The sequence below is a fragment of the Mizuhopecten yessoensis genome, unplaced genomic scaffold, assembly GCF_002113885.1.
Source record: "Mizuhopecten yessoensis strain PY_sf001 unplaced genomic scaffold, ASM211388v2 scaffold8213, whole genome shotgun sequence".
Lineage (NCBI taxonomy): Eukaryota > Metazoa > Mollusca > Bivalvia > Pectinida > Pectinidae > Mizuhopecten > Mizuhopecten yessoensis.
This window is the reverse complement of record NW_018407435.1, coordinates 2,159,494-2,186,458: the sequence shown is the minus strand read 5'-3', so window position 1 is coordinate 2,186,458 and position 26,965 is coordinate 2,159,494. Positions and strand designations below refer to the sequence as shown.

The following is a 26,965-nucleotide window of genomic DNA, read 5'->3' as shown; positions in this document are numbered from 1 at the left end:
TTCCTCTTTTACTTGCATCCTTTTAGAAAACATGTACACAATAGAGATTGTTGTTGACACCTTCTACTTAAATCAATTCTGTTCATACGCACACATGGGAGAATTTTGTTTGCAGTATAGTACAATACCTGTGACAATGAAACACTGGTCATACGTCCCACCGTTGTCGAGAAGCAGTCCTATCGTATAGAAAAAAAATGAAAACATTGAAATGTCACAAAGATGATATGATCATGCGTATCACGTTAACGTAATTACTTGCTTTTAACCAGAGTTATAAATGACAGGACTCTTTGTCCTTTTTATAATTCAACTAAGTGTTTTAAGAGTTTTTACGTGTAAGTGTCCTTTATGGTACCTGTGGCAATCTGATACAGTGTATCAGAGAATTACGTTTCACAAGATAATCACAGGAAAGCTGGAATGGATGGATGGATGACGGGTTTCGCGCCTACATGAATCCGCCCTTACGGGTTTCATCTCACTGACGGAAGTCAGTGTTCAGTCGGCGTGAGGGAAGTTGCCTTCCCTCGGGGGGTGGTTTGGAGTCGTCTATTCTATCCTATCCTTATCTTGTGGTGTAATTTGGAGACGACTCCTTGGTCCGAAATGGTGTGTCTTGCTGGATGTTGTATCTGTGATTGTTGATCTTTACTAATGTTTTTGTGTCGTTGAGGGGACTCGAAATTGGCCAATGTGGCTTATATTAATGTATATATGTACTTAAAAAAGAAAAATATTTGTCTATTTGTAAAGTGTATTTATTGAATATATTCCTGTTCTTATAGGGAGGTATATATATTATATTTGTTATGTACCTCGGGTCTCTTACTGCCGGTTGAGCCCGACAGTAGGGAAACGTCTCTGCTTCCGTTAGGTGCAGTACTTTGTTTCCTTGTCAGACTTGGCCGGAGTTTGAGATTATCCGAGGGGTCCCTATGGTGTATGCAGATATTTACCCTTTATTCTCTGGTGTATGTCTTATTTAAAAAATAAAAAATAAATAAAAAAAAGGTTATTAGTATTTGGTCTTATTAAAGCTGGAAATCTACATTACACTTTTATAATGCTTTGCCCTGAAAACAAAGATAGCAATGCAATATATGAACATAAAAACGTCATTTTACACGATAGGTCATCATGTATGGCCCCTATATTTAGTTTCTGTCTCTTTAAATAAGCAAGTTTGGTGAATTTTAAAACAAACAAAAAAAGAAACAAACAATATGTTCCTTATGATTTCAGCAATATAATTGTCTAGAAATTATATAAAAAGATAAAAAAATAAATATTGAAAGGTATATGGGTTTTGTACATTGAATAATTTATATGACATATGGGTTTTTTCTTTACATTTTTATCCTCAGTTAAAAGTATTTAAAGAAGGAAACATGTAAAAGTTTTTAATGCTACATAAAGGGTGAAAAATCCATGAGAAATGTGATCTTACATTTACTATTAATGTATTATGGTAAGAGAAAATGTTCAGCGTAAATTTGCAGTAATAATATATCTTCTAAAACTATTAAACACTTTTTGTCAGTAAATTTGTTCAAATATTAAAACAGCTTATTTTTTTCGGCCCTTCTTCCATTAAAATAATTAATCCGGATTTTCATTCCGCTTTCCGTTTTGTACTTTTGTACACAATCCAAAATGGCGACCATCAATCACTTAATACACACGCTGTTTCAGCGTTGTCAAATGCAATCATATGTGAGTAAATAAATTCATAATAGCCGTATCAAGTGTTTGTTTTTCAAGTCTTACGGTTGTTTCCTCAAGTTAATCACCTATTGAACATGTTAAGAGGACCCGGTGATAATTTATTTATGCTCGAGTGTGAGCACGCTTGATGGACACCTGTGGACTTGTCTTCTGATCCCTCTCCCCCACTAGTTACAGACCCCCTGAGGCACACGCCACCTTGCAATGGACAGTGAGGTCATTGCTGGACATGGGGCAGCCTTGTATCTACTCAGTGTCAAATTCCTGTGTGAAAGACCCCCTCAGTACAAATAACAAGGTGATACGGTTTGAAGTTTAAGGTAATAGGATTGTGTCACCTTTTCTCAGTAGAATTTCTTCAAATTTTGTAGTTATATTGCTTTGAAGTAAAGAAAATTTTCTGCCACAAAAAAAATATAGGTTGTCAGAATTTTAAGGATTTTAAATGTCAATAAAAATATAGGTTGTCATATATTAGTATTAATATCAATTTAATAAATGCTGAAATTGTGTAAAATAAATTATCTATAAACGATTAAAAATTGACATTTTTTAATAAAACCATATACACATAGTAATTGCATGTAAGAGTTATCTGTCTTGAAAAACTTCACAGTAGTGAAATAGGTAGCCGGTTTCCTTAAGTACAGAAAAATGGACACATGTGACTCATTGATAAAAAACACCTGAATGAATTTGCTTTGAAATACTTTAATATTTAGAGAACACACTGTTCTGTCAATAATAAACATATAATATTCATCAGTTTAATATTAAACTTTATAATAACCGGAAATTGTGATACTGACTCCCTTCATCGGATTTTCAAATAGGGATGTACTTTCTATTTCCGTTTATCAATACACTCCAATGACCTTAAGGTGATACGGTAGGGAGGATTTCTACCTGAAGCTGATACGGCTCCGTATCAGCTAAATGGCCTGGGGAGACCCTCTAACCTCGTAACTAATGTAAGTTCTCTGGTAGGTAGAACAGGTATTTTCATTTTTTTTCTTAAAGCTCTTACACATTTTTAATACTCGTGTATCTTACCTCTACTTGAGGATGCGATAGGGATTTTCCTCCCGAGGGGAAAGATTATTAAGTTGCAAAACAGGAGGCTTCCCCGAAGATTTGATTTTTTTCTCCTTCTCTATCGGTATTGTTGTGGTTTCGGGGGTAAATGTATTGTTGACGTGACGTCTTAAATTAGTATGAATAGGGAATACCCTCTGGAGGATATATACGATCGATGTGGTCGATACATATCTTGTAACTCAAAGACAGCAAATCGTCAATATATCTGTATGTGAAATTGAAGGATTGGGTAGGGTTGTGTTACCAATGCTGACAAGCTCATCAATAAATTCAGCTTCTTATTAAAAAAAATCCAAAAATATCGGCTAGAACAGGGTCACTATTTGTTCTCATGTGTATGCCCTACAGTCTGCAGGATTATATTGCCAACCAGAAACTGCTTATATTTCTTCTTGACTTTTGTAGTACTTTTAACAAAATATATAAATGAACTACAGTGTATATGGAATGAGATATGTATGGCTAACCGTAACTATATATCCCTAGACCAACGGAAAACATCTCGATGCTCACCGCCGTAGCCAGATGTCGCAGCCCAACCAGTCGTAAACTCAGTCCATTCAACAACGGGAAGCAACTCCCACTGTATAAACCCAAAAATACAGCATACAGGACCTGTCCCTCGTAACAGTGTCCGTAGAGGGGGAAACAAATAGTTGATATACCCAACACTGAGACTGTTCCGAACAGCATCAGTGCGACGTCCACCTCGTTCCCAACGTAAAATGTGATGTGTAAACATACACACCGTGAGGCCGTCGCCATTTTGAGATTTACGCACCAAATGGAAAAAAGATTTTTTCCAGTTTTGGTTGAAAGTGTATTTTCGACAGTCTCCACGTGCAAAAGTAACCTCTTACAGGGTTCATTTTAAATGTAAAAGAGAGAGTCAGATTTTCTCAACTCCCAATCCTAAATACTCCAATGCTTACCATCACTTACGCTCTCTGCACACCTATATTATGTCATGGCAAAAATCGAAGACTCGGCGTGCGCCAGCTTGTGGATGATACAGCAAGCCTGGTGTGTTTTTTTGATTTACATCAAAGAATCCTGAATCAACATAATGGTTTCAGCCTTACGATTAGACAGTTTATTTTACCTGAAACCTAACAAATAGCTAGCCGCGTGATATGACATATTCCAGGGGTGCCAAGGGGCGTAATAGAACGTAATCCCTGGAATATCGAAGATTACACTACCCCCACCCACCCACCCACCCACCAAACCCCGGTTTGATTTTCACGTTAAAAACTGACCGCATGTCTATTTACAGCGCTACTGTACTTTCGCCATTGTGAATTAAACCGTGTGGTAAGTCAGATATCGTACTTGTGATTTGGTATGTATCGCTATATCAACTTTGTCATGTGTATTTATAATGACTAGTACAATACCGTTAAAAGACCTTCAAACACATGAATGATCATGAATTCGTACCGGCCAAGGTTATTACATTCGCTTCGGTCGATATTCATTACAAGTGCAGTCTGTGTTGCAGCGATCAGCAATACACCCGTTCATCTGATTTCAATGGTCGTTTTCTGTGTCCTTTGAACGTCGAGATGCTGAAAGGAACATATGTATGCTTCACAGAAAAAGAGCGGATTAAGACGGGGTAGGTAAACCGGTCCAGTTCATACACATTACATAATCAGTGCTGTATGTTTACACCAACGGCGAAACAGCTGTGGCACCCTGTTCATATCGAACAGGTTTATGTTATTGGAACATTTGATATGTACAGATCCTTCATTGAAACCCGTTTTTATGTTTATTTACAAGCACATATACATGAACCAGTAGCCTTTTGATTATACCCTTTTTTCAGTATATCGATCAGATAACACGATTATTTGTTAAGTTGACCCGCCTAATTTACGCTATGTTCTACGATATAATGGCAGTAAACACAATCTGTACAACACCATTACTCTGAACATCTGTCTTGCATTCTTCTATTGATCCTTTTTGTTTGAAGATAACTTAGTGATTGACTAGTAAGCTAGCCTGCCCCCGTCATTGTTGTTAATGACGTTTTGAGAAAATAATTGTAATAGGACGAGTCGGGGCTCCGGGCAAATCACGCACGTAATCTGTATTTAGTGTGTCCCTGAGTCCCGCATCGCCCTTTGTTGTCAACCGTGGTTTGGTAGGTCACAACGTACGAAATCTGTCGGCTAAAGAAGAGATAATAGGATCCAAATAAACTGTAAACAATATTTATTAACGTGAGGATGGAATATTTACAGATGAGAAGCACTTTGACTCACACTTATGACTTATATACTAAATTAACACACGATCCCGCACCTGGGTCTGGGTCCTAAATAAGCTTACAAACCCCCTAGCCATTAGTTATACCCTAGCCTGCACACCTAGTCGCTACACCGCACAACAGGGTCAACCCCAGTCACCCAGAAATGACATGACAACGTCACAGTTCAACTAAACATTCTAAAGAGTAACTTCAGGTATGTAAATTAGTGAGTGCATTAGATCCTGGACACGAATATCCCAGTCTAATACACGTCACTTAGCTGGCCGGCAGTGTATTGCCACGGGATAAAGGGTGAGTGTCTATAAGGCCCGTTTTGGGCCCCGGTATATTCGGATTTTCATCTCCCTATTTATTTCAAAGATGTCCTATTGCATAACATGCGGAAAAACTAAGGTAAAACGTCGACCGAAAGTGGGTTTCTGGGTGTAATGATATATGTGAATTCCGGATATTTGGTCCGACATTATTACGTAACCTTATTGGTTCTAATATTAGTATAAAAAGCACATGTTGAGAGAGAGCTCGCTGCCATCTTGTATCATCATGTTGTACGCTCCAGTGCTCCTGAATAAAAAACCAAGATCTTTGCATTGCTGACTTCTACTGATCATTACATGGTGTCAGAACATGGACAACAAACTACCAACGCCGAAGAGTCTGTCATTTGATGGCAACGTATCGGAGAACTGGAGAAGATGGCTACAACAGTACAGACTGTACATGACCGCTACTGCGGGAGATGAGCTGACGGAAAAGAAACAGTGTGCAATGTTTCTAACCCTGGCAGGTGAGACAGCTGTTGAAATTTTTAATACGATGACATTTGAAGCAAATGAACAGGACAAAATAGCGTCTCTCATAGAAAAATTTACGAATTATTGTTCACCGAAGAAAAACGTAACTTACGAGCGCCACGTGTTTAACTCGAGAGCGCAGAAGAGTGATGAAACATTCGACGAGTTTCTAACAGATTTGAGAATTTTGCAAAAGAACTGTGAATTTGGTGAATTGAAAGATGGCATTTTAAGAGACAAAATTGTTGAAGGAATCCGGAATGATGGACTTCGAGCGAGGTTATTACGTGAAGGTGACCTGAGTCTTCAAAAATGCATTGATTTGTGTAAAGCAGCATCCATGACAGAGAAACACATGAAAACATTAGCCCTAACTGAAAATAAAGAACAGGACGTTGACTACATCAGATCGAGAGGTAAATCGAGATCTAGAGGAACCGGTAGAAATTCTGGTCGGGGGTCGTCTCGAAAGGTAAATACCGAGCATACAGATGGACAGAAGTCAAGATCAACCACGTGTTCTTACTGTGCGATGGTACATAGAGGAAACTTATGTCCAGCGAGAGGTCAAACGTGTCGATTATGTGGGAAAAGAAACCATTTTGCGAAAGCCTGTAAGTCTAAACAGAAAAAAGCTACAGACAAGACAACTCAGCAAGTACATGCAGTGGAGAATTATGAGCATGAGCTATTTATAGACTCTGTTGAATATGTCACATCAAATGTGTGGCTAGCACCACTAGAAGTTCATGGAAACTTGATACCTCTGAAGATTGACACTGGATCCGATGTCAACATTATTCCAAAAGAAGAATTTGATAAACTTCGAAATAAGCCAAGGATCCACAAAACGAAAGTGAAACTAACGGCATACAACGCAGGACAGATAGAGGCTGTAGGACAATGTGTGTGCGAAGTGAAGCATAAAAACAAGAAATATAAAGTCCTATTCATTGTGTGTCCAGGAAATGTCAAGCCCATCATTGGAAGAAAGAGCAGTGAGGCTATGGGACTGGTTAAATTAGTACTCTCGGTAGAAAGGAAACAAAGTATTGTGAATACTGATCACATACAGAAACCGAAAGTGAAAGTAGAGCAACTCAGTAAGGAGAGCATTGAAGAAGACTACTCAGATGTATTTCAAGGATTAGGTTGTCTACCTGGAAAGGTTTCGATTAAACTTCAACCTAATTCAGAGCCAACAATTGATTCATGTAGAAAACTACCTTTCGCGCAGCATGATCAAGTAAAAAAGGAACTGGATCAAATGGTAGAGATGAAAGTTATAGAAAAGGTAGAAAAACCTACGGAATGGGTCAGCGCTTTGGTTATTGTACCCAAACCCAATGGAAAACTCAGACTCTGCTTGGATCCAAGGAACCTGAACAAATACATCAGGAGAGAACATTTCAAACTTCCCACAAGGGAGGAAATTATGTCTAAGTTTGCTGGAGCCAAGGTATTCTCAAAATTAGATGCCTCAAGTGGTTTTTGGCAATTACAACTAGATGAGGACAGCTCAGATTTGTGCACCTTTATAACGCCTTTTGGAAGATATCAGTTCAAGAGGTTACCCTTTGGAATTTCATGCGCACCAGAGATGTATCACAGAAATATACACACACTATTTGAAAATCTCTCAGGAGTAGACACCTCCATGGATGACATCATTATATGGGGAACATCTGTAGAGGAGCATGCTGCACGTGTCAGACAAGTGCTTGAAGTAGCGAGGGAATCGAACCTCAAACTCAACCCTGACAAGAGTGTGATTGGAGTACAAGAACTAACATTCCTGGGTGACACTATAACATCAGAAGGAATCAAGCCCGACAACAAGAAAGTTACTGCGATTGTCGAGATATAGAGGCCTGATGACAAAAAATCACTACAGAGATTTCTTGGTATGATTAATTATCTAGCAAGATTTGTACCAGACCTATCCAGCAGAGCTGTACCACTCAGAAAATTACTGGTTAAAGACAATGCATGGATATGGGAACAACCCCAGGAGAGAGCCTTTGAGGAGCTGAAAACTTTAGTCTCTAATGAGCCTGTGCTGAAATTCTATGATCCTACAAAAGAAATCCGAGTATCAGCTGATGCAAGCCAGACAGGTCTAGGGGCAGTCTTACTTCAAAAACATGACAGTGAATGGTTACCTGTTGCTTATGCTTCAAGGACAGTCACCGAGTGTGAAAGCAGATACGCTACAATAGAACGCGAAGCATTAGCCTTAACTTTTGCGTGCGAGCGCTTTCATCAGTACGTTTACGGTACTACATTTGAGGTTGAAACAGACCACAAGCCACTAGTCGCTATATTTGCAAAGGCGTTTAATGGATGTCCGCCAAGGATACAGAGGATGAGATTAAGGCTTCAGAAGTATGACTTTCGATTATCACATACTCCTGGCAGATATATGTATACTGCAGACACTCTCTCCAGAGCTTCAGTCAATGATGATCATGATGATTCAACAAAAGCTATGAACCATGACGTAGAAATGTATGTTGATTGCATCTACAAATCATTACCAGTAACGGATGCGAAACTGGATGAAATACGCAGAGCCACACAACAAGATGGAACTATGAACAGATTGGCTAGAGTGATAGTTGATGATTGGCCTGATGAGAGACATGACTGTACGTCTGATATGTTTCCCTATTGGAACTTCCGTGAGGAACTCACAGTGATTAATGGACTTGTATTCAAAGGAACTCGTATAGTTATTCCGCTGAAACTTCGAAGTGAGATGCTGAAGAAAATACATCATGGACATCTTGGAAGAGAAAAGTGCAAGAAACGTGCAAGTGAACTGCTGTTCTGGCCCAACATGAACTTTGAGATAAACAGCATGGTTGAGAACTGTGATGTGTGTCAGAAATTTGCGATGAAACAGCAAGCAGAACCACTGAACCCTACACCAGTATCCAAATCAGCATGGGAACATGTGTCAACAGATTTGTTCTCATTAGAAGGCAAAGACTACATTGTGACATGTGACAGTTTCTCAAACTACCCGGAGGTTCTGTTGCTACCTAATCAGACTGCAACATCTGTAATCAATGCTTTAAAAAGCATATTCTCGCGCCATGGTGTACCACAAGTACTCACCAGTGACAACGGTCCATGTTACAGCTGTAAAGAATTTAAAGATTTTGTGAAGGAATGGGATATCAAGCATGTTACCAGTAGCCCCAGATACCCACAGTCAAATGGACTAGCAGAAAAAACTGTACAGACCGTAAAGAACATTATGAGAAAATGTAAAGAAAGTCAACAAGACATTCATATGGCATTACTCGTGTATAGGACCACACCCCTTGACAATGGCTTATCACCAGCTGAACTGTTGATGGGTAGACGTCTCAAGTCAAACTTACCAGAAGCTAGAGTTGATGTCAAGAGAGTCGACAGGATGTCAGATGTCATTAAGTGGCGTGAAGGACAAAATAATCGTCAGAAATACTACTATGATCGTAGAAATCATGTTAAGTCTCAAGATAAACTTACACCGGGGGACCAGGTTCGAATCCAAGAGCCACAGTCTTGGTCAGATCGCGCTTCAGTTGTCAGCGAAGTTGGTCCAAGATCATACTTGATTCGTAGAAATCGTAAACATCTCAAGTTGATACCAGATGTTAAAACTGATGATGATGTAATCAAAGTACAGGAAAGTGAAAGATGTGAACCAGATCAGACCCATGTTTCTGATCATGAAGATGAAGTCAAACCGGCACCAGTTATACAGCCTGGTAGAACCAAATCAGGAAGAACTATCAATAGGCCACAAAGACTCATTGAACAGTGTTAAAAAGTTTTAATTTCTGTTGAACTGTTTAACTGAAAGTTTAAATTTGTGTTCAATATATTTCATATGATTTAGTGTATGGACTTTAATTAAAGGTTCATTTTATCTTCAAACGTGAAAGTGAAGAAATCAAAAAGACTGAATAACATCATTATATATTTTAATTCTCTTTATTGATACAGTGATTTCAGTGAATTCCATATAAAGATAATCAATATTCAGTGCTATAAGTTAAATCAGAAAAATTGTGCATTTATTCTTGGTGAAGGGATGTAATGATATATGTGAATTCCGGATATTTGGTCCGACATTATTACGTAACCTTATTGGTTCTAATATTAGTATAAAAAGCACATGTTGAGAGAGAGCTCGCTGCCATCTTGTACCATCATGTTGTACGCTCCAGTGCTCCTGAATAAAAAACCAAGATCTTTGCATTGATGACTTCTACTGATCATTACACTGGGGGTACTAAAAGGGGTAGGGTAAATCATAAATATAGTTTGCTGTTTTCAAAATGAGCTTAAAAACCAAAATAATACCATTTCTGTTTTTGAAAACATGTATAAATTAGACAAGCATATGTAACAAAATGAAAAATGACAGAAATGTAATCGTCACTTAAAGATTGTTTATATAAAACGAACGATTAAGACAGGGGGTTGTTTTAGGTAATTTACAAATGAAAAGTGTTTTGATTTCTCAATAATTTCTTTTCTAATTAATATTTTGACTTGAAATATATAACTTTACTCATTTAAAAAGACTTAAATAAATTGTATATTGACTACATACATTCCTTCTGTTTCATACTGAGTTATGGCTTCTGGACACATCAAACTTTGCTATTTCAAATATATCTCAATATTGAGTGAATTAAAAGGTGCAGGACACACTCTCAGTATAAGATATCAATTGTTAGTATTGTATATTATATATATCATATATTATTTGCTCAACACCTGTGGCTGGAGTGAGTTCCAGGTCCTGATTTGTTTTTTTACTTATCAATGTTAACTTACGAATCAAAAATGGCATTTGCCACCACAACTTCTGTAAAATGATTGATTTAATATATGAAGTTTGATTTGCTGGTAATTTTTAGTCTCCTTGCCTCAAGGAAAGTATCTGCTTTAATCGTTAAAGTTAACCGATTTCATTGTTTTATCAAATGTTCTGCCTATTTCCAATGTGTATCCGCTGATTGTACATAAAAGGCATTTGGGGATAAGCATGTAACTTGGCATATATATTAGTTATATGATGATATTTAGTTTGTGAAAGTTTCATGCTTATCCCACAATGCCTTTTTACTTAAAAACACCTTTTCCTTTGATTTGGAGTACAAGGACCAAAGTGCATCTCCTTGCCTAACACGAAATATTTTCCTGACAATACTCGTGTAAAAGTGGAGATAATTCGGATACTTAACATTCGATATTTACGATTGACAGTTCACCACGTTTCGTCGTCCATCTTGTTATTTTCACATTCGGAACCTAGTTACGTAACCGGAAGTGTTCCGAGTAGCTTTTGCGCGACTATTGCACGTGCAAAGTGCCGTGTGTCTGTCTATATAAAGCGGTGGTTTTCTATAGCTCGTCAGTCAGAAGTAAAGTCCTCGTAAGACTGCCTGACTCACTCTTTCGCTTCTTCTCTCTAGGACTCGTTAGGTAATAATGTAGGGACAGCAATAATGTTTAGTGTTAGAATTAGAAAGTAGTCTGTACACATGTCTATATAGAATTCCAACGTAGAGTCCGTCGTCTATGCTGATAGGAGTAGGCCTTGTAGCCGCTTGTATAAATGAACGGTGTTGTATAGTGTGAGTAAGGGTGTGAGATATGTTATCGTGTATTGTACTGATATTTCTTTACACTTGTTGTGTTTAATAAAAGGTATTGAAGTTTATATCCTTGAGTCTATGTTCATTTGCCATACTTCATGTTCATCAATTTATAAGACCCCAATGGACCCAAGATCACCGAACCTGGGTGTTGGTTTTAAAGTGGAAACCCGTTCCTTTTACACTAGTCTATATGAATGTATGTGGATTAAACAGGCTCAGAAGAGTATTATAGTAGTAAGAGGGGCGTTTGACATGCTACACTGACCAAAAGTCAGATGGTTTAAGCTTTGGAAACGCAAAGAGAGACTAAGTTGTTCCTTAAAGTTAATGCTTGCAATTAACAGTTAATCCTTTTGTTGATTTCATACGGCATATTTGTTACATTCAATGCTAGCTGCCACTCATATTATGTCTTAATTATTTTTCTTCCCTTTTTGTTACATTACATTAAGCATGCCATCATGATCAGTGTATGTTGTAAAACGAGGCACATTGCCAACATTCCAAAAATATATGATGAACAACTTTTGACCTATCTGAAAGAAAAAATTGTCCTATGAGCTAAATAAAAACTATTAACCTTTTGTTCAATGTATGTAGAAAACCCTTTTATGAGTCATGTACATCCCAGCTCGAAGTTACCGTTTCCACTGAAGTAAATTACACTCATTGTGACTTGTTGCGTGTTCAATCCTTAACTCTTCGATTTCCATGGCAAAGCTATATTGATTGTTGACCGTGGTTTTTGTGACTTTACTGATATGTTAGAAAACGTTGGTCTAAATATACAAACGCCTTACTGTCTCAGCAAAAAGCAGAAGCAACATAATACAGAAGAGGCAAACAAGTCTCGTCTTGTTACAAAGGTCAGATGGGTGATCTCTTTTTACAGCATACACCGATGCCATGGATAACATAATGTAACAAAAGAGAAGAAAAGTAATAATATGGGTAGCAGCTAGCATTGAATGTAACAAATAAACCGTATGAAATCAACAAAAGAATTAACTATTAATTGCAAGCATTAACTTTAAGGAACAACTTAGTCTCTCTTTGCGTTTTCAAAGCATAAACTATCTGACTTTTGACTATAGACTAGTATTGTCAGGAAATATTTGGTGTTAGGCAAGGAGATACACTTTATTCCTTGTACTCCAAATCAAAGGAAAAGGTGTTTTTAAGTAAAAAGGCATTGTGGGATAAATATGAAACTTTTACAAACTAAATATTATCATATAATTAATATCTATGCCAAGCAAATGCTTATCCCCAAATGCCTTTTATGTACAATCAGCGGATATACATTGGAAATAAGCAGAACACTTGATAAAACAATGAAATCGATTAACTTTAACGATTAAATCAGATACTTTCCTTGAGGCAAGGAGACTAAATATTAGCAGCAAATCAAACTTCATATATTAAACAAATAATTTTACTGTAATTATGGTGACAAATGTCATTTTTTATATGTAAGTTAACTTTGCTAATTAAAAAAACATCACAGGACCTGGGAGTCGCTCAAGCCACAAGTGCTGAGCAAATATCTTATGATACATATAATATACAATATTTACTATAAACATCTTATACTTATAGCATATAAAGGGTGTCATGCACCTTTTAATTCACTTAAAATTGAAAGATATTTGAAATAACGTAGTTTGAGATGTGTTCAGACACCATAACTCAGTATAAAACAAAAGGAAAGTATGTTGTCAATATGCAATTTATGTAAGTCGACTAAATGAGTGAAATTGTAAATTTCAAGTCAAAATATTAATTAGAAAGGAAATAATTGAGAAAACAAATTAGTTTTCAATTGAAAATGACCAAAAATCCCCCCGTGACTTAATCCTTCTTTTTATATAAATAATCTTTAAGTGACGAATACAATTCTGTCATTTTTCGTTTTGTTACATATATATGCTTGTCTACTTTATACATGTTTTCAAAATCAGAAATGGTATTATTTTGGTATTTAAGCTCATTTTGAAAACAGCGAACTATATGAATGATTTACCCTACCCCTTTTGGTACCCACAGAAACCCACTTTCGGTCGAAGTTTTATCTTAGTTTCTTTGAACAAAATAAGGAGGTAAAAATACGAATATACCGGAGCCCAAAAAAGGGCCTTATAGACACTCATCCTTTAACGTCTAATCTTTTTGTATTGTACCCAAAACTCTCCCCTTCTACATAAGATCATGAATCAATCAGAAATATCTTCTTGTGCAAAACCTGATAATTAAAAGCTGTCATTCAAAATTAATACTGATTTGCTATCAGTTATTTAGAGTTCCATTCTCCAAGTGTCGCTCCATTGCCTTATTATGATGAGGGGATGTACATACTAAATTTAAAGCATGACCTTGGTGGGTGGTGGTGGTAATGGGGGTTAGGGGCAGGGGGGCAAGGGNCCGATGGACAGATATATAAAAGCTGAGCTCGGGACAGTCGAGGTATGCGTTTAGCTAATTTTGCGCCAAAAGTAGTAGTCGTGACCAACTGATATTTGATTAAAAATGATTTTTTATGCATTCCCATTCATATTGTGTAGAATATTATTGTCAAGCTATAAGACCAAAAATGTTCGTAGATTTTTGTTTGTTTTGTTTTGTTTCGAGAGATGTAGTTAGAGAATTGTTCATAGAATATATTTGATGCGACATCGTAGTTCAGTTTGTAGATTTACTTGACTAGATAAATAGACCTGTATGTTGATAATCTGAGTCTTAATATTGAAGAAATGTACAAGAAAACCAAGAAATCACAACATTTGAATTATTCAGGTTCTTGATGATATCGAGATATACTGGAGGAATTTAAAGTGTAAGATTTATTTCTTATCTTTATCACTTAAAGGTTTTACTTTGATTTGATCCAAGAAAGATACAAAAACTGAAGAGCCAATCAGGTATGATAATTTATTTATGGTTGATACGTTGAATGCTAGTATATGAATGAATTGTTATTATCTGTAAACTGTTTTATCAACGGAACGAAAACAAAACTAGATTTCAGTCTACATGATATGATGCAAATGACGAGGAAGAGAGAGGAATACAGAAAGGATCTTAAAACAGCTCTTACATAACAGCTCTGCCAAAACAAATTTGGAAGATGCATAATATGATTTGAAATACTTCTGCAAGTACTTTTTAAGTATGAACCTCTTTGAAATAAATCATCGTGGCTGTATTTGTTATCTAAGGCTTACAGATAACTCTTTAATTTGAGCGGTTATTTACTCACATTTTCACTTTTGATTTTTGTTCCTGCTTGTCATATCATTTATTAAAAAATTATGTAAAGTATATATGTTTATTGTTAATATTTGTCCATCAATAGATGTAATTTCTGTTGTTTTTAGGGCTGTGTTAACCCGAATGTCTAAAAGTTTTCTAACTGGCGAGCTAATATTACGAAGACTTTGGTAGGGGTCAGTTTTCATATAAAACATTTCGACAGGTTACACGTGCAAAAGTAATCTCTTACGGGGACCAATTTTTGAACGAGATAATTTTTCACTGCTCCCTATCTTCATTACTCCAGGGAATACGCTCAATTACGCTCGTTGCACCTCGATCAGGTCTATATGTCATTACAAAATCGAAGGCTCAGCGTGCGCCCTCTTGTGGATGATACAGTAAGACAAGTTTGATCTTTTGATGTACATAAACATAAACAAAACATGCTGCAACGTAACGTGTTCAGCCTAGTGACTTGGCAGTTTGTTTTACCTTAAACCTAACAAATAGCTAGCCACGTGTCATGACATATTCCAGGGGTGTAGAGGGCGTGAATGAGTGTAACCTCTGGAGTATCGGAAGATTTCAGCTCGTCGGTTTCATTTCAAAGCTTAAAAAAACTGACTCCATGTCTATTTTACTCAGGAGTATATTTTTACCGTTACACCGCCTCTTTTTTTTCGCCATTGTGAATTAGACCATGTGATAAGTCAGATATCGTACTTGTGAATCGGTATGTTTCGCTATATTAACGTGTTTATCATAACTACCCAGCCGTGACGAGCCCATTTATCGCATGAATACCGTCCATCTACGCAGTTTCGTATACAAATTAATGTGTACAGGCCAAGGTTATTCTATCCGCTTCAGTCGATATTTATTATTTGTGACATCTGTGTTGCAGCGATCTCAAACAAACCTCAGTGTTGGATACATGCAGCGGGTAGAGAAAAGTCGAAAGCAATATATCCATGAATTTGAGGTCAAGGGTCGTTGTCTGTGTCCTTTGAACGTTGGGTGCTGAAAGGAACATATGTATGCTTCACAGAAAAAGAGCGGATCGTGATAGGGTAGGTAAACTTGTCCAATTCATACACGTTATACAGCTAGTGAAGCTGTATCACCTTGTTCTCATCGAACATGTTTATGTTATTGGAATATTTTATATGTACCTATCCCTCAAAGAAACACGTTTAAATGTGTATTTACAAGCACATATACATGCACCAGTAATTCTATTTTATGCTCTTATTTTAACTATACGCACTAGAAAATACGATAACTTAATTCTAAGTTGCTCAGGTAATGTAACCGCATTTTACACAAAGTTCAACAATATAATGGCCGTGAACACAGTATGTACAACATAGTTACACTGAATATTTTTCTTGTATTGTTGCAACAATCCTTTTCGTTTGAATAAAGCTGAGTGTTTGACTAGTAAGATAGACTGCTTCCGTCATTGTAATGACATACCACTTAAACATAATACAAACGTCTCTATCATGGATCGCTGACCCATTTAATTCATGCTGGGTGTGATTTTAATTAGTGTCAACTATTGAACATCGAGTTGAAAACTGTCGGAGGTGGGGTCTTGGGCAGTGTAATTATCAATTAACCAGTCAATAAATTAAAATGTATTTAATTCAGATAAGTTTTTTACGATAGGAATAACTTAAAACATGGAATATTGATGGGCACATAAAAGGTTACAGTACACACGACAAACGGAGCTTGAGGGGAGTCACACGATAGATGCAGATACTTATATTCATGTATATACTATTATCTTTTTTAAGTCAAGGAGAGAAGGTGCCACGTGCGCTGGTGACACACCCTTGGATCCGACTGAATTGTTCATTACGTATTTAGGCATTGCCAACAACAACGTGTGACCGAGCCGTGATCAAACGTTCACACGTTTCGTGTCAAGGATAATAAATAACCAAGTCATTATTACAAATAGATCTTTAATTGTGTGAACGAAGATAATATTCAAAAGTATAAGGAAAAGGATAGGTTGTAGCGTTCAAGTCCATACCAGGAACTGTGGAGATATACGACCAGGGATCAAGTCCCTACCAGGAACTGTGGAGATATACGACCAGGGATCAAGTCCATACCAGGAACGAACTGTGGAGATATACGACCAGGGATCGAGTCCATACCAGAAACTGTGGAGATATACGACCACGGATCAAGTCCATACCAGGAACTGTGGAGATATACGCCCAGGGATCAAGTCCATACCAGGAACTGTGGAGATATACGACCAGGGATCAAGTCCATACCAGGAACTGTGGAGATATACGATCAGGGATCAAGTCAATCCCAGGAACTGTGGAGATATACGACCAGGGATCAAGTCCATACCAGGAACGAACTGTGGAGATATACGACCAGGGATCGAGTCCATACCAGAAACTGTGGAGATATACGACCACGGATCAAGTCCATACCAGGAACTGTGGAGATATACGACCAGGGATCAAACAGAAACGTTTTTGTCTGAAACCTGGTAGTTATATGTAGCAGACTAATTTTCATGTAAAACAAAAACGTGTCTTAGGGTTCTTTCTTTTTTTATTACCGATCCAATTGACAGAGACTGACCAAACATAAAGGATAGTCAGGCTGCCATTGATATCCCCATTTTTGTAATGGAGGTATTATCAACTTGAGTTTAGGACTTATAATTTGAACGGTTTCCCTCCAGCACTAAAGCTGATCAATTCTTTGTTCCGTATTGTGACTTCTATAGTATCAACTCTCCTCAAAATCTTTCTTTTTACTGACTTTGGGCGGCAAATACCCTGGCTATATTTCTAGCTGTGACACCCCGCCCCCAGGACCAATGCAATTATATAATATAGACACACCTACAAACTGACCAAAAGAAGTATCTATATAAATAGACAAACGGGTTTTAAACACATGCACATGACCAAAAACTGGACAGAACCGGCACAGCACATTACAATACATTCACATTTACATGAGCTTATACTCACCTGGTCTGGGTCCTGCCTCAGGGCATGTTACATGTAAGGTATACTGTAGGTCTTCTATACTTACATACGTCAATATACATACAAATGTTTATGCATACATAAAACAACACAGAATACTGATGTAACCTACTATACATTTTTGGTGATTTTTAACAAAAAAGGTCATGATTGGTAGTACCCCAAGTGAAATGTTAAAATGGCAGCAGTTTTGAAACCTGTGTGTCCTCCTCGAACAGGTATAGCACCTCTAATTCTTGGTTACATCGACTTCAGGAAGACATTCACTTTCCGTATTGGAATATCATTCTATATTTGGACGAGTGCGTTGCCTAACTGGGGTATTTGGGGCTTACGGCGATTCCAAACTCTTCTGTCTACTTCATCCTACAAATGCTCGATTGGAGACTATTCTGTCAGTATGTAGGCCTATCTATAGGAACGAAGTTCTGTGTCGCAAGAAAGTCCCTACAGACTCTTGCAACGTGTGATTTGGCGTTATCTTGCTGCAAGGTTAGATTATGCTGCCTAACAAAAGCCCAACCCCCACCCAAAATAAAAAACCATGCGTCAGCAAAACATTCTCCTCTACGCCGGTACACACGTTGATGGCCATCTGCTGAAAATAAAGCGTATTGAGATTCATTTGTAAAGAGCATCGACCTCCAAAGTTTCATAGGAGAACGTATGGGTATATGTGCCGGTAACCATTGCATACGACATGCTCGACGTTACAGTATTAGTTACCCTCGCCGTGCAAGCAAACTAGTCTCACGAATTCTGTGTATAACTGTTTGGGGATTAATCTGATAGTTACTATTACTGATCGTATTTTCTGCCGTTTCAGCAGTTTTTAATCTCCTGTTACGCAGGTGTACCAACCTTATTAAATTCGGTCTTGATGTCGCGACGTTACGCGTTGACGTCCTGATTACGGCCCGTCATTGACCCTTTCTGTGCGCTCAGACGTAAAAGTCATTGACTTACAGTCGATTTATGAACTCTGAAGTGCCGAGCAATCTGTATTTACGTAAGCATCGCTATAGCACGTCCTCTATTAACTGATAGTGTCTCGTGCTAGTGATCAATTGATACTGGTTTACATAGGTTTCACGTCATATCTGGCTGATTCTGAACATTGGTTTGGGTTATAGGCAGCGCATGTACTTTATTTTCTTTCTCTTATATTAAGCGGCCTTGTCACTGACTGATAAGCGGTCCCATGCTGAGCACTCTCTCTTCCGGCCTGACGCCATATTTTGTTGTGCCATGTGTATATTTTGCGTTGTGTTACATAAAGTCTTTACTATCAGAACACGGTGACTTTCCTTATTGGCTCAGAGTGCACTGTATTACCCCGATTGTTATACAGCTATGTATAATTTGATACAAAAATACATAGCAATTTTAGAACTTGCGTTTCATATTCGTTTCAGTAATGCTAATTTATTCATCATCCTCGTCAAAAGACACTTGGTTTTACATGTTTATACTCAAATTACATCAGATCATATCAAAATGAATGCTGTGAACTGACGTGTTACCTTATGTGCATATTTATACTTAAGTTATGCATGGGTTTAATTTCCGTTACTATCTGTGGAGAGGGATATCACTTTCAGACCAATAAGGCCGTGACTATGTGAAACCACAGAAATCACAGCCAAATACCCAGGTAACATATATTACTGGTAAACTACCTTTATGCATAAATCGGCCTGAATACCTAAATACAGAATACGTTACGTCGCTATGTACCATTGGAAATATTAAATATCCAAATTACATAATGCATATCTGATTTCAAATGATCCATATAAGTAACTTATTAGTATATTGTGATTTTGGTAATTCAACCATCTTTTAGGAAGCCTGTTGAACTTTCAAATTTACTTTAGACTGTTTTTGCACTAAACTTGACCTTTGTGAAAAATATAAATTCGTGGAAATCTCTCTGAGGTTCGCATAACAGAAAGCAATTCCAGGCTTTGACAGTAGTAGATAAATTACTGAGCTTTTTATGTTTACATATAAAGAGAACATTTTAACGATACTAATTTATGCTATAATCGTAACATGAGAGCGTGTATAGGAAGCTGAGTGATTTATTAGTATCAAATGTATTGTTTACATTGAAGACATTGTAGGATGAAGTTAACGAAACCAGATCGAGGCTGGGCTTGGGCGGTGCTGGGAGCCTCGTTTGGAGCTATGGTTGTTAATGGTTGTCTAGGACAGGGAATTGGGGTCGTTCACCTCGCCCTCCTTGAGAACTTCAATGAGGACAACATGCGCACGTCACTGGCTGGCTCTTTGTTTGCGGCGACACAGTCATGTGGAGGTCAGTGAGAGTTTACTAGTATATGTAAATGTAAAGTAGTATGCACTATGATATAAAAGCTGCAATATACCAGGTACAGCATTATCATATAAACAAGAAAACAACACAGTAATATTTGCACATATTTTTGTATTTAAATTTCCTGTATAAGTCAACTAAATGAAACAAACAAACAACACAGTCAACACACAACTATAAAACATAGCGTAGGATGAACACACAGAACAAAATAAATCACACCATCGACAAATTTGACCTCAGCATCAAAACACAGAGCAAAATATACCACAGCGGCAACACGCCAAGATGAAATATTCGACCGTGCCAACAAATCAGATTAAAAAATATCACAATGCCAACATTCATGGACAAAAAAATACCACAATGCCAATACACGAGAACAAAGATATACCACAGCTTCATTAAACCAAGACATAACATACCACAGCGTCAATACACAATAACAAAATATACCAGAGAAACACACAAATAAAAAGACAAATAAAAATCATAGTCAATACGAAAAGAACTGAGGAAACACAAAAGTAATTGGAAAGACATTATGTAAACAACGGACCGGTAGGGACCACCAGGGATACCAGCGTGTTTGTTGTACCATGTAAGACATCTTAACTGATGACGCTAACATCGCATAATTTAATCAGCATCTCCTGACTGTAATACACACGGTTCCAGCTGATTGACTTTGTCGACTGTTTACAGGTGTGTTTGCTGGCCTTGTCCTCAAGAAGTACAGTTGCCGAGTAGCAACCATAGCAGGCTCATTGGTAATGACCGCGGGGTTCGTTTGCTGTGCCTTTCTGGACTCTCTAGACTTAGTGATACTGGTTTACGGAGGAATAGTGGGTATGACTGGTATCCTATGATTACATAACATCACAATAAAACATCCAGGTCAAAGTGAAATATCATATGAACAAGGCCCTATAGAACATCCGGTTTTGATGCTTTTGATTTATTTTTCATTGGAAACAGAGTGTGTTCTTAAAGATTTGGCCGCATCTTATCGGAATCATGTAACGACTTGTTGAATTTCATAAAACAAGAAAAGGGTACATGAAAAAACCTTATGATTATTCATTATTTAACCTGGAAGACACAGTAATACTTCGATCCATTTAATGTAATAATGATGTATGAAAACTTGTCCACATAACAATAAATATAAGACCGAAGTGTTGCACAGCATACGGTAATACAAAACTATGTCGATCATCATACAAAACAGAAACGTTAATCATATATCTGTTTACTTTGCAGGAATTGGAGCAGGTTTGACGTACACAACGTCCATTATCGTGATTGGGTTCAACTTTGAGGAGAAGCTCAACCTGGCGAGTGGAGTAGCCCTGTCTGGAATAGGCATGGGAGTGCTTGGACTCTCGCCGGTCATTCAGGAAATGAGGGAAATATTCGGAAACAAGGGTTTCTTCTTCATCATGGCTGGAATTTCTGCACACCTTTGCATATTTGGAACATTATACTTCCCATCACAAATAGAGAAGATGAAAACAGCTACTGAAATTCTGGATACGGATGACGACATACATTCTGATCTTATAAGGACAACAATTGTAGACGATGAAGACGTGGCAATCTGTTCTGATTGGACTATGACGAAAGAATCACCACAAAGTGCAAGTAACATACCAGCTTGTTTTAATAAAGGACATCAATCAAGAAATAGCATATGCAAATCAAAATCATCCGTAACTCCAATAACCAATATCTTCAGAAATACTCCATTGGTCATGTTATGCTTTAGTCTTTTCTTTGCTCAGTTTGGAATATATATAATGTTTTTGAATTTGCCGAACTATGCAGTCCTGACAGGTGCTGCGCCCCTCCAAGGCGCGTTCCTTATCTCTATTTCTGGTATATGTTCAATGGCGGCGAGAATTCTCACAGGTCTGGCAACAAGTGGGAACGAGGTGGACGTCGCACTGATGCTGTTCGGAACAGTCTCAGTGATGGGTATATCAACTATGTGTTTCCCCCTCTACGGACACTGTTACGAGGGACAAGTCCTGTATGCATTATTTTTGGGTTTATACAGTGGGAGTTGCTTCCCGTTGTTGAATGGACTGAGTTTACGACTGGTTGGGCTGCGACATCTGGCTACGGCGGTGAGCATCGAGATGTTCTCCGTAGGTCTTGGTATATTATCTGGCCCTCCATGTGCAGGTCAGTGTGTTTATAGCTGCGATCAACCATTTTAAAATGTTTAATTTCATAATCAAATTTGTTCACGGTGTTGTTATAAATAAGTTTTTGTTCAATTGGTCACAAATGGCAGAAAACATGTTGATAAGAATTGGTTCTGGTCCTACACTTTAAGAAGATAATGAAAAAGAATGTACAATACAATTATGTCTATCCGTCCTGACCACGATCATCCTCGATACTCCAGGGGTTACGCTTGTCTTTGCTTTGCTCCCTTGGACTATGTCATAGCAAATTCGAAGGCTCAGTGTGCATCACCTAGTGGATGAGACGAAAAGACTTAATTGTCCCTTGGATGAACATCTAAAGAATCTGTAGGTCGCGTAATGGTAAAATTGACTGGCTTTAAATACGGGTATTGCCTTTTTCTTCAACGGACAGGGCTCAGCCCAGCGATTGACCAGTCTGTTGTTTTACCTGAAACCAATTAAATAGCTAATCTCGTGTCTCAACTATATCAGGGGTACAGAGAGCGAAAGTGAGCGTAACCCCACGAGTATCGAAACTTGGCCACGATCTGCCCCTCTCATGCATACTTTGCAGTGTTAGGCTGATCTCTAACATAAAACGTTGACCATTTATGCAGATAAACAAATTCCCAATCTGATTAAAACCATATCTTCATTTACGCTCCGTTCGTTAAACTTTAAAGTTTACGAAACGGAGTGTAGATCAAGATATAGTTTTAATCAAAATCCATAAACTTTGTCTAAAAGAGCATAAGTACGCACCAAATCAATGTTCTCGTTTTGAAACTATTATAGCAGCAATGATTTTCGTCTCTATCTCCACCTATATTAATGTTATTTAAAACTTAGAACGAAGCTATATGTAAAGGAGTTTTGCGCGATTTTGGATTGCATTATTAGCCTTTTTCTAAACATTTAATCTTCGCCATGTCTTCTGATATTCCAGAAAGTATTTTTCATTAAATTTCGCAATCGGCTAATTATGCAGATAGTGTAAAAAGAAAATTTGTAAACGCAGGAGAGAACAATTAATTGTTTTTCTCACCCAGAACAGAGGAATTCATTTTTAGCAACGTAAGAATAATCTTTTATGTCTTCAATAATTTATGTTTTCATTGTTTTCTATATGATAGGACTGCTTATCGACAGTGGTGGGACGTATGACCAATGTTTCGTTATCACAGGTATTGTACTTTACTGTAAAAAATATATAGTGAACAAAATACTCGTATGTGTGTATATGTACCAAAATGCTTTAAGTAGAAGTTGTGTCAACAATTACCTTATTTAACCTTAACGATTTGTGTATATCGAAAAGATATAGTTTTTAATGAAATCCTTACCGTGTTTGAATGTTTCTTAGCGAGTTATGCATAAAAATAACCTGATTATGTAAAGGGAAAGTCGATCAGCAAATGCCGCGTGTACAAACATTGCGTTCTATGATTAAAGGAATCAAATCTGCTATTTAAAAGAGAGGAAGTTCGCCTACGTGTATTACAATGTACAGGACGCATTGTCGTAGATACTTAGTCACGATACCAGTAAGTTTGACCAAGCGTGTATCAGTAAGTATTACCAAACGTGTACCAGTAAGTTTAACCAAGTGTGTACCAGTAAGTTTAACCAAGTGTATACCAGTAAGTGTAACCAAGTGTAACCAAGTGTGTACCAGTAAGTTTAACCAAGTGTGTACCAGTAAATGTAACCAAGTGTGTTCCAGTAAGTTTAACCAAGTGTATACCAGTAAGTGTAACCAAGTGTGTACCAGTAAGTGTAACCAAGTGTATACCAGTAAGTTTAAGCAAGTGTATACTAGTAAGTTTAACCAAGTGTATACCAGTAAGTGTAACCAAGCGTGTATCAGTAAGTATTACCAAGTGTATACCAGTAAGTGTAACCAAGTGTGTACCAGTAAGTTTAACCAAGTGTGTACCAGTAAGTTTAAGCAAGTGTATACCAGTAAGTTTAACCAAGTGTGTACCAGTAAGTGTAACCAAGTGTGTACCAGTAAGTTTAAGCAAGTGTATACTAGTAAGTTTAACCAAGTGTATACCAGTAAGTGTAACCAAGCGTGTATCAGTAAGTATTACCAAGCGTGTACCAGTAAGTTTTACCAAGCGTGTACCAGTAAGTTTAACCAAGTGTGTACCAGTAAGTGTAACCAAGCGTATACCAGTAAGTGTAACCAAGTGCATACCATTAAGTTTAAGCAAGTGTATACCAGTAAGTTTAAGCAAGTGTATACTAGTAAGTTTAACCAAGTGTATACCTGTAAGTGTAACCAAGTGTGTACCAGTAGGTTTAAACAAGTGTGCACCAGTAAGTTTAACCAAGTGTGTACCAGTAAGTGTAACCAAGTGTATACCAGTAAGTGTAACCAAGTGTGTACCAGTAAGTGTAACCCAGTGTGTACCAGTAAGTGTAACTAAGTGTGTACTAGTAAGTGTAACCAAGTGTATACCAGTAAGTGTAACCAAGTGTGTACCAGTAAGTGTAACCAAGTGTGTACCAGTAAGTGTAACCAAGTGTGTACCAGTAAGTGGAACCAAGTGTGTACTAATAAGTTTAACCAAGTGTGTACCAGTAGGTTTAAACAAGTGTGCACCAGTAAGTTTAACCAAGTGTGTACCAGTAAGTTTAACCACGTGTGTACCAGTAAGTTTTAACCAAGTGTGTACCAGTAAGTTTAACCAAGTGTGTACCAGTTAGTTTAAACAAGCGTATTCCAGTAAGTTTAACCTAGCGTGTTCAGTTAGAGTTTCATTTATAAATATATTTTTGTTGTCGTAGGTTTCATCATGTTGGTTGGAGCATTGTTTGCAATGGCCAGTGAATTATTCCGAACAAGACGAGGGTCTTCGGAAATATCACAAGATACGATAATGGCACGACCAGATATGAAGACATCAACAAGTATAAATGGATAAATTATGATAGAGCCATGAAGCTGTCAGTTCAACAATGCCTCACAAGTCATACATGAATCCACTCAAACAGTTTGAATAATTACTCAAAAACTATAAATGAGTCAACTCAAAGAGTAAGACTCACAAACTATAGAGGAGTAAACTCGAACAGGTTTGACAACGACTCAAAAACTATAGAGGAGTAAACGTGAACAGATTTTACAGTGACTCAAAAACTATAGAGGAGTTAACGTGAACAGATTTTACAGTGACTCAAAAACTATAGAGGGGTAAACGTGAACAGATATTACGGTGACTCAAAAACTATAGAGGAGTAAACGTGAACAGATTTTACCGTGACTCAAAAACTATAGAGGAGATAACGTGAACAGATTTTACAGTGACCCAAAAACTATAGAGGGGTAAACGGGAACAGATATTACGGTGACTCAAAAACTATAGAGGAGGAAACGTGAACAGATTTTACAGTGAATCAAAAACTATAGAGGAGTTAACGTGAACAGATTTTACAGTGACTCACAAACTATAGAGGAGTAAACGTGAACAGATTTTACAGTGACTCAAAAACTATAGAGGAGTAAACGTGAACAGTTTGGACAATGACTCACAAACCATGACAGAACTAACAAATCAAAAAAGATTAAATTTGGAAAGGAATTTACAAATAAGATAGAAGTCAATTTAAACAATAGCTCACATAATCTGAAAACATGACTCAAAAGCTATAAATAAATCAGCAAGAAAACTGACTCACAAAACAAGACGGACTCGGACAATGACGCCTCCCCAATATAAAACTAACAACGTTAAGGCGAAACCGGATGCCTCTGACAAATAGGCGTTTCCTGCACCGCCATATATCTCCATGACAACATATAAACGATGCAAGTCTTTAAACATTTTGGACATTGAAATCATACAAATCATGTTGATGACTGTCAAATCTTCTGGAAAAATCTTTTTAGAACATTCTCCGGACAGGTGTGATTTGTAAACTTCATACGCGCCGAATGTGGTCCTCATCTGATAGATCAGGTCAGCATCAGATAGATTTAAAAAGGTCCGTATGCTACAATTACAGAAAATCTGTAAATGTACCATACACTAAATAAAATTTTATCCTGAACAAGAAGAAAACAAATAGCATTAAATGATATTGAATGTTTTGGCATTTAAAGTTACCATGTGTTCGACTAAAAAAGTTGAACGCTTGAGAAATAGTCGTTTACATGACAGGGACAGTAATAAGATCCTAGAACCGGAGAAATAAGGCGGGACTTTTCAGTGTATCGTACATGTTCATCATTTACATGGCATGTGGATAATTAATGTAACATACGTCATGATAAATAATTATAAATGATTCGAGGTTCTTATATACCGCTTTATCCCAACCTAGTTCGTAGGTCGTCTCAAAACGGTTCCCAAAGTATTATCCGTGGTTAAAGGGCCATTGCAACCAGCCAATATCTTTCTCAACTCCCTGGAGAGCATACAGCCGGAGCTGCCATTTCGGCGCTCACAGCTGGCATTCAACAATTCTAGCACTACCCAACCACGTACTAATGTACAGCTGAGTAGACTGGAACAAGCGAAGTAAAGTATCTTGCTCAAAGATACAACACAGTGCCGTGCCGTGGCTCGAACCCGC

At 37.5% G+C, this 26,965-nt stretch overlaps 2 protein-coding genes across 5 annotated transcripts; both read left to right on the top strand.

Annotated features, from left to right (window-relative positions):
• Positions 1-4,283: 4,283 nt before the first annotated feature.
• LOC110455434 (monocarboxylate transporter 12-like) lies at positions 4,284-25,686 on the top strand. 4 transcript variants are annotated; one of them, XM_021505569.1, is made up of 7 exons: positions 4,284-4,444; positions 15,724-15,889; positions 19,969-20,171; positions 20,895-21,038; positions 21,453-22,376; positions 23,518-23,568; positions 25,178-25,686. In XM_021505569.1, the coding sequence occupies exons 3-7, from the start codon at positions 19,979-19,981 to the stop codon at positions 25,312-25,314; spliced, it is 1,449 nt and encodes a 482-aa protein (XP_021361244.1). In that variant the 5' UTR covers positions 4,284-4,444; positions 15,724-15,889; positions 19,969-19,978; the 3' UTR covers positions 25,315-25,686. The 4 variants fall into 4 exon arrangements, with proteins under 4 accessions (XP_021361244.1, XP_021361245.1, XP_021361246.1 ...); XM_021505570.1 differs by lacking the exon at positions 4,284-4,444 and adding an exon at positions 5,371-5,398; XM_021505571.1 differs by lacking the exon at positions 4,284-4,444 and having other exon boundaries at positions 15,634-15,889; positions 19,978-20,171.
• On the top strand, positions 5,735-7,768 carry LOC110455381 (uncharacterized protein K02A2.6-like). Its single transcript, XM_021505479.1, has one exon. It carries the CDS (start codon positions 5,735-5,737, stop codon positions 7,766-7,768), a length of 2,034 nt encoding a protein of 677 aa, XP_021361154.1.
• Positions 25,687-26,965: the final 1,279 nt, after the last annotated feature.

Excerpts from the sequence above, each read along its gene's own strand:
- LOC110455381 (XM_021505479.1), top strand. The coding sequence starts at position 5,735 with ATGGACAACAAACTACCAACGCCGAAGAGTCTGTCATTTGATGGCAAC.
- LOC110455434 (XM_021505569.1), top strand. The coding sequence starts at position 19,979 with ATGAAGTTAACGAAACCAGATCGAGGCTGGGCTTGGGCGGTGCTGGGA. Across the intron at positions 21,039-21,452 it reads GGTTTACGGAGGAATAGTGG|GAATTGGAGCAGGTTTGACG; the intron begins GTATGACTGGTA and ends TTTACTTTGCAG. Across the intron at positions 22,377-23,517 it reads ATCTGGCCCTCCATGTGCAG|GACTGCTTATCGACAGTGGT; the intron begins GTCAGTGTGTTT and ends TCTATATGATAG.